This window comes from Humulus lupulus, chromosome 7, assembly GCF_963169125.1.
Source record: "Humulus lupulus chromosome 7, drHumLupu1.1, whole genome shotgun sequence".
In the NCBI taxonomy this organism is placed as follows: domain Eukaryota; kingdom Viridiplantae; phylum Streptophyta; class Magnoliopsida; order Rosales; family Cannabaceae; genus Humulus; species Humulus lupulus.
In genome coordinates this window covers 154,432,454-154,441,533 of record NC_084799.1, presented here as the reverse complement: position 1 = coordinate 154,441,533, position 9,080 = coordinate 154,432,454, and the positions used below count along the sequence as shown (strand labels likewise).

Sequence of the window (9,080 nt, the reverse complement as noted above, 5' to 3'; positions counted from 1 at the left end):
CCCCTATTTGCATCTCAGGATCGAGGGACTTGCTTATTACTTCTTGGGCATGGAATTCACAGAAGGTAACCCTAAGTCCATTCTCATGCTATTTTGGGGAAATTAGTGCCATGGTTCTGCATAATATTCTTCTTAAGTCGTTGGCGACTTAGGTTCGTCCCCCAATGCAGACGACTTGGGCTTCCATTCACATCTTGAGGATTGGGATTTGGTTATCACTCCTTGGGCACGCGCTGTCCTCTGTGGAATGTCCTAAATCCAATCTCACGTTACTTTGATCTCTTTTGCACTGGGGTTTTCCCAGGCCACTTAGCTATGGGGTCTCATGACAATAGGGACGCTTCACTCGTCAACTAGCTTAGCTTCCTAGGTCATCGACTTACTGATGCTTTTTTTGCTTGCGGCTTACCAAGGACTTGGTCAGTGCCCCTTGAGCCCAGTATCCATGGCAGGTAACCCAATTCCATGCCTCTGAACCGAGTACAGAGGACTCGGTCTTCCCTTTGCATCTCGAGATCAAGGCATTTGGTCAGTGCTCCTTGGGTGCAATGTCCACTAGAGGTGACTTAAGTTCATTCTCGCCCTACTATGATTCTTATTATTCAGTCTCTAGATCCTAAGCCTACTCCGCTTTGTACAAGCTTGGTTTCTTTGGTCATGGCTCACGACTTCTTTGTTTCCTAGGTTTTTCTATTCATAGGGTATTAACACTAGTCTTACTCCACTTTGACAAGCTTAGTTTCCTAGGTCAGCCTCCGCAAGGTGTGGTACTCTGCAAGGCTTCCCTAACTCCATTCCCCCAATCTGATCGGAGACTAGTCTGCATTACCTTGTCCAAGCCAGCAAGCGGGTGATATACGAGTAATACATACTTTATAAAGGAAGCTAACAAATATAAGCAGATTCTCTTAAAAAAAATTACATTGTTTGTCTACATGGTTTCCATTAATTGTGCTCGGATGCTACAAGGAGAATACAAAAATAAATAAATTTACTGCTCATATCACTGGTAATACCGGGGAAGATGATCGGCATTCCAGACGTGCGATATCGATTCCCCATTCAGTTGGGCTAATTTGTATGTCCTCGGACGTACAACGCTCTCATCTTTGTATGGGGCCTCCCAGTAAGATTCTAGCACTCCTGCACCGAGGTCTTGGGTGGCTAAGAAGAATTTTTGCAACACCAGATCTCCGACCCCAAACTTTAGATCCTTCACTTTAGAGTTGAAAAATCTGGCTAGTTTCTGCCGGTAGGACACTACTCGAAGCTGAAAAGCTTCATAGCGCTGCTCCATATGGTCCAAGGACTCTCAAAGTAAAGTGTGGTTTGTGGTCAGATCATACGTATTTCATCGATGCGTGGAGATTTCTTCCTCAATCAGGAGCATGGCCCCATAACCATAGGACATATAGAATTGTGAGCGGCAAATGATGTTCTTAATGACGAAGTCCAGTGCTATTGTGGAAGTGATTGTAGCAAGTGGCTTGGCCTCGGCCCACTTCGCGAAGTACCATTAATTGTTGCTTGAGGGACAAATTGTAGCATTGCCTCGCATCTTTTTGGTCTCCTCGGATTATGCCAATCCTAACTTCATGGTGAAATTCATGCACAGGTGCCGAATGGAGGTGACTACCTTAAACTCCACTAGGGTTGAATGCCCCAAGATGGTGTTATATGTCGAGGAGAAATCCACCACCATGAAGGTGTAGTACTTCAAGGCCTGGCGAGGCACTTCCCCTAGTGTCATGGGCAACTTGATCTGGCCCATCAGTATGAGTCCTTCCCCCGAGAACCCATATAGAGTCGAGGTGCACTGGGAAAAGTTGCTTATGGTAAACCTAATCTTCTCGTAGGCTAACTTGAACAAGATATTCACCGAACTCCCATTCTCCACCAGGATCTGAGCCACCATCTTATTGGAAACCTGGCTCTCAATCACTAAAGGATTTTTGTATGGAAAGTGCGCTCTCTGAGCATCATCCTTGGAGAATGTGATTACTTGGTCAGTCATCCTAGGCATGTGGGCCAAAAATTTAGCTAATGACAACTCCTCATCGTCCTGGTTTAAGGCTCGTACATACCTATTCTGTGAACCTCGAGAGGTGCCCCACAAGTGGGGTCCTCCGAAGATAGTCCCCACTCGTCCATTCGTTGGGGGAAGTCAATGGACTATCTGTTGTTGTGGAGCTACGGGCACTGTACCCAGAGCCTGGTGAGCTACGGGTTGTGCGGGTGCTCCCATGGTCATGGCCTAAGCCTGGTATGCTCCATCCTGAGCATACTAGTGGAGGTGTCCCAGTTTGATAAGGTTTTCAATCTCATCCTTGAGTTGGCAACACTCATTTGTGTGGTACCCCATATTGTTATGAAAACGAAAAAAAAAATTTGGGATCTCTCATTTCCTAGTCTCTTTGAATGGGTTGTGGCTTCCGATAATAGACGTGTTGTTCCGTGCCCACAATCATATTCTCCCGAGAGCCCCTATTTTAGTGTACTTAGAGTACTATGAGACATACTTCTGGTTGGGGGAAACTCTCAGTCCTGTATGCATTGTCCCATTTCCTTTGGGCATTCAACCCTTACCTTTGTCCGTGCATCTACTTTCGTTGGTGGACTGGCTGGGTGCAACTAGTTTGGATAGAGCAGCAACTCCAGCACTGAATGTAGGCTGATAAGAACTATATATAGTGGGCACTGCTCCATATCCCGACGGAGGGTCACTGAAACCAGCAGGTGGCACGCAACTAAGGCCAGCTGGCGGGACAATTGGATAGGACTGGGCTCCCGCCATACTCGGTTGGACAGGAGGATAGGTGTCATTAGAGTGGGAAAGGTGAAGGCCCCACCAAATGCTCTAATGTGAGCATCTTCTCATTTAATATACTCTTGTGCTCAATGAATGAAGTCGTTGAGCCTATGGCATCCTCTCCGTTGGAGGTTATCCGATAACGGGGACCCCGCGCGGATGCCGGTCTAGAAGACCATCGGCTGCTGGCCGTCGTTGACCCTCTTAGTCCTCACAACTTCCTCCTTGAAGTACTCTATGTAAGATTTGAGGGTCTCGAAGGGTCCTGCTTTATGTTTGTCAAGGCATTCACCTCAAAGCTCACCTTTCGAACAGCTATGAATTGTCTTCGAAATTAATACGACCACTTGTGCCATGAATGAATGGATCCATACTTGTGTTTCTTTAATGATTCATCTGCTGATCCCATCAAGGGTAATGGGACCACATGATACTTGGCATCTTCAGAGACACGATGCATCAACATCAACCTATTGAACTTCGAAAGGTGGTCGGTGGGATTCGTTTCGCCATCATAAGATGTGATGGCAGGTTTCTTAAAGCCTCTTGGTAATGGGGCTTCAACAATTTGAGGAGCATATGGTTCCCCATCCTCATCCTCTGAGTCAGAGCATGGCCCTGTTTTCAGGGCATTCTCAGCTTCATCCTCTTTAAGCTGTCTAACTCCGCACAGAGGGGGTCGCGGTCTTGGTTGGCACTTTTTTCTGGGTTATCTCTCTTTCATGTTGAGACTGTCCTGAAGGTTTGGTTGGTCCTTCCTCTCAAGTTCATGCCTGAAAGCCATGTTACCCCTACGAGCATTCAGGTCATCCATAGGCTAGTTTGACTTTGGAATGAACTACTACCCTCGAGGTATGATACTTTTGTTACCTCATCAGACTCAATAGTTTCATTGTTAACCGAGATGTTGATGTTGCGTTCTCGGTTGACGGAGATGTTTCTCTTGTTGGCTCCTTGGTCATTGCTCCTATGGTGATTGTGAGGTGATGGGTGAACACCACCTCCAGGCCTCACGCGATCCGTATTAGCATTTTCATCGTAGTCTTCCACCATCTCAGGGAAGTCTTGCAGTGGTGGACGACTAGTTTCTCCTCCCTCAACTCCGATGGGAGGAGCTGCATCACCTTGTGCGTTTCTCCTAGTGTTCACCATGACTACGTTCTTCAAGGTTTCTTCAAGGTCTCAATGAAAGCAGCAAAATGTTGACTGACTTTTTTGCTATCAACCTAATTCGAGAGTTTAAATAAAATAATGGAAAAGAACACAAGTATTTTACGTTATTCAAGCTATAAAGGAGCCTTAGACCATGAGTCTCTGGTATTTAGTGAGCTTGAAGCATGTTAAAGCAAGCTTCAATGGTGGCTATCAGGCAGCGTATTTACAAAAATCCAGACCCTTTACAAGAAGATACCCGAACCCTATTTATAGAGGTTGGGGTCATTAATGTCAATCATGTAGTATTAATAAAAATTTCCCCCATTATCGGGGTATTAATGCTGAATTAATACAAAAAGTGTTGCACTAAATAGAGATTATGGCCCAGGCAGATTGCACGGGGCCCATTGCAAAATGTTGTTTACCAGCTTTATGGGGAACACGCCTCTCACAGTGTCAGGGTGTGCTGCACGTTTTTCCATGTCACGCAACGTAGTGGGAAATGATGATTGTCGAGTGTACGAATTGACACCACTACTCAAGGCTCTCCAAAAGATTGAGACGATCTTGTGGTGGCTCATATTCATAGTGATTGACACCTTGTAGCTCTTTTAGGTCCCGAGGACAAAATAATAGATCTCAAGGACAACTGATTGAAGAAGGCGTGAGCACCTCTAAAATGGTCCTCAGGGCGTGGCCTCAGTTGAAGACATCCACACCTCGAGGACAGACCTCGGGGAATGGCCTCCCTTGGAGACATCCACATTTGTCGGTTCGGGGTTACCTTGAGGAGTACACACTCCGAGAGATCATGTCTTGCCTTGTTGTTAATTACTCCTTATTGCCACGTGTCTGGTGGAGAATACACAAACAACGGGTACATAGGCTAATTCTTGGTTTGCCCGAAAACCACACTTTTCATACATAGGCTAATTCTATCAACATGAAATATGATTCCCAAGTACAAATATATATGATTTATCAAAATAATACTCATTACAAAATCTCGGGGCTCTCGACCTTACACTAGCTGGTGCCCAAGAAGCGATGCATTACAATACCTACAATTTATAGAAGTTTTATCCCCAAAACTCAAAATAGATTAGCGTACAACTCTTTCATCTTCCCATTGTCTCCCATGTTGCTTCTTCAACCTCGTGTTTGCACCATTGCACCTTCACTAAGGGCATTGTCTTACTTCTCAACATTTTATCCTTCCTATCTAGAATTGCTATTGGTTTCTCTTTGTAGAAGAGTTGAGGATATACACTCAGCTTCTCATAACTGATTATATGTATGGGATCCTTCACATACTTTCTTAACATTGACACGTGAAACACGTCATGCAGTCGAGATAATGCTGGTGGAAGAGTTAACCGATATGCCAACTCCCCGATTCTTTCAAGAATCTCAAAGGGTCCTATGAACCTTTGGCTGAATTTTCCTTTCTTCTCCAACCACATAGCTCCATACAAAGGAGACATCTTCAACAACACATTGTCACTGATCTCAAATTCTAGCGGTCTCCTTCGTAGGTTCGCATACTTGCGATGTCGATCCACCGAATTCTGTAGTCATTGTGTAACTGATGAACGTCTTCGGTAACCTGATCGACCTCGTCAGATCCCAAGAATTTTTTCTCACTGGCATCAAGCCGATGATTGGCACTTTGTATAATACCTCATATGGAGCCATTTTGCAAGAATTGTGATAACTATTATTGTGAGCGAACTTTATCAATGGAAGTTTATTGTTCCATGTTCTTATAAAGTCGAGCACGGAGGCTCTTACCATGTCCTCTAGGGTTTGGATTGTTCGCTTGCTTTGCCCATCCGTTTGCGGGTGGTAGTGGGTTCCAAATCCTTCCTACATTCTCCACCACAATTTCGAAGAAAAACGTCCATCTCGATCAGATACAATGGATGTAGGAACCCCATGCAGCCTTACCATTTTTGCTACATATAAATCTGCCAACTTCTCTAGGAAATTAGTTATTTTTTCAGAAAGAATTGGGCTGAATTGTTCAACCTATCGATGATGACCCAAATCGTACTTTCCCCTTTGGAGTGATTGGAAAACTTTTTACGAAGTCCATGGTGTGGTCATTTCCCATTTCCATTGGGTAATCTTTAGTGGTTGCAACAACCCCACTGGACGTCGGTGTTTAGACTTCGACTATTGGCAGGTCAAATAGTGCACCACATTTTCCACTACGTCCCTCTTCATCCCTGGCCACCAAAAGTACTTCTTCAAATCTTGGCACATGTTCGTGGTGCTCAGGTGCATGCCATAAGGGGCATTGTGTTCCTCGTAAGAGATCTATCTCTTCGTTTGGAAAAAAAAATCATGCCCTTAAACCGTAACACTCTGTCATCGGAGATTTGGAATCTTGGTCGCACTTCCTTCAATGTCTGCTACACCAATCTCTATAGCCATGGATTAGAAAGTTTCCCTCCTTGAATTTCTTCCATTGTTGTTGGTTGTAATGAGAGATTTGTCGATTTACCGACTACTATCTCTAAATCCAATATGAAGATATCAGTTTGTAATTCTTGTGGAGTTTCTTGCACTGTCATCACGTAGGCCATCGGTTGCTGGATCAAGGCATCTGCCACCTAATTGGCCTTTCCCAGGTGATATAGGCCATCATAGTCATAATCAATCAACAACTCGAGCCACCATCGCTACCTCATGTTCAACGACTTCTGGGTGAAGAAAATTTTTAGAATCTTGTGATCAGTGTAGATATCACAATGAACTCCATAAAGGTAATGTCTCCAGATCTTTAATGTGAACACCACTGCAGCCAGCTCTAAACACGTGTCAGGTAATTATTTTAACAACTATTCAATTGTCGGGAGGCATAAGCTATCACCATTCCATGTTGCATCAATACCACCTCTAGTCCTTGCCCTAATGCATCACTATAAACAACATATCCCTCTGTGTCATTGGGGAATATCTGTATTGGGGTAGTCGTTAATCTCTTCTTCATCTCTTGGAAGCTTTGCTCGCATTTTTCAGACTATAGGAAAACTTAATATTCTTGCGAGTGAGGACGGTCATTGGAGTGACTATTTTGGAAAATCCTTCTACAAATCATCGATAATAGTCTACCAAGCCTAGAATACTTATTACTTTTAGAGCATTCTTTAGTGGTTTCCACTGACTCAACGCCTCAATGTTTTTGGGATCCACTAATATTCCTTCCTCGGACACTTCGTGTCCTAGGAAGCCCACCTCTTCTAGCCAGAATTAACATTTTGAAAATTTGCCATAGAGGTTCTGCTCTTTCAACCGCTGAAGAACCATCTCTAGATGTGCAGCATGCTTTTCTCGGTTCCTTGAGAATATGAGGATATCATCTATAAAAATGATGACAAACTTATCCATAAACTCACTGAAGACACGATGCATGAGGTCCATAAAGGCTGCAGGCGCATTCGTGAGTCAAAGGACATTAATACAAAGTTGTAGTGACCATAACATGTTAGAAATGTCATTTTTTGTATGTCCGACTCTTTCACCTTGAGTTGAAGAAAAATTAAAAACACACACATTTTTTCTAATTTATTGGTGATAATTTAAGCATTTGCTCAAGAATTGCACAAAGAAAATAGTTCTCAAAATATTTATGAATATAGATTTAACTTATCAAATAATCAATCTTGATGTCTAAGAAGATTTAAGCAATATTGTTTTTCATATAAACTGATAAGAAATAGAAGTGTTCTATTATGAAAAATATATAAAAAAAACTTAGAGAACTTGACTCAATAATTAAAAACAAGGCTTAAGAACTATTCATATTTTAAAGAGAACTATAATTAAAAAAAATATCACCAATTTTTTTTTTAAATTTACAACAAATGAAAAACATGCAAAAACACAAAGAAAAACACATAAACATCAAGAAAACACATCCACACTACCCCCAACCTTAAATGAAACTGTGTTCTCAATGTTAAATAAAATGGAAAAAATTAAGAACTACTCCCTTTAATGTATGCTTCCTTTATTTGACTCCTTTGTTTTCTTCTCTTCTTTTCTTTTTTTTCTTTCTTTTTTAGGGCAATAAGTTTCCTTCAAGCTCTTGAAAAACATGAAATAAAAACACTCAGCAAAAGTGAAATATAAAATGAAACATGAAAGTATGGGTTGCCTCCCACAAAGCGCTTTAGTTTATAGTCCTTAGCTCGACTATAATTTATTTTTTTCTTTTAACCTACACCCAATTGAGGGTGAGTTATGACTTTGATGCAAATGCCATAAATAATAATTGATAACATCACACCTACAAGAAAATTAGAAATATGCAATTTTAATGGAATATCAATAAAATAAGAAAATTGCATATCTATATTAGACTCCTTTTCATTTTGAGTAAATATACAAGTTTGTTCATTTATTGGCTCTTGAGATATAATTATATCTTTTTCATTTTCCTCATGAGCTTCGAGAATCATTTCATCCCACTTTTTTGTTTCATTAGAGGGTTAGATGCATATTACAAGTTCTTCAACAACTTCATTCTCATTTTTATTTTCAATTTTTATATTTGGATTGGGAATGGGTTGATTGAGATAAACTTATTTTTTCGACTCTATAACAGTTGCAAGTTGTCCTACTATTGTCTCAATTTTTGAGATTGACTGAGATTGGGCTTGTAAGATTTGGTAGGTTGATTTCATGAACTGTTGTAGAGTATCCTCTAAAGATGGGCTCGTTTCTTGTTGAATGGGATATGATAGGTTGGATTGGGCATGACTTTGATTATGGATGTTGAATTCATGCCCTTGATTTATTGGAGACTGGGTATGACTCCATGAAAAAAGTTGGATTATAGGCGGGGAAAAACGAATATCAAGGGATTCATGCATATCATACATATCATTAGTTTGTCCATAATTTAAATTTGATTGCACATAATAGTTGTACTCAGAATTCCAACTATAACGAAAATGATTCATATGGTAAAAACTAAATCACAAACTAGAGAATTTTTTTTAAATAACAATTAAGGTAAAAGGAAAAAGAAAATAAAATTAAGAGACCAAAAACAATGTAAGATATTAAACAATATTTGGGAGGCACAAGTGCCATCAACTAATAACAA

The 9,080-nt window shown here is 41.4% G+C and overlaps 1 protein-coding gene across 1 annotated transcript; it reads right to left on the bottom strand.

The window, feature by feature from the left end:
* Positions 1 to 5,082: 5,082 nt before the first annotated feature.
* Positions 5,083 to 5,448, bottom strand: LOC133792304 (uncharacterized). Its single transcript, XM_062230209.1, has one exon. It carries the CDS (start codon positions 5,446 to 5,448, stop codon positions 5,083 to 5,085), a length of 366 nt encoding a protein of 121 aa, XP_062086193.1.
* Positions 5,449 to 9,080: the final 3,632 nt, after the last annotated feature.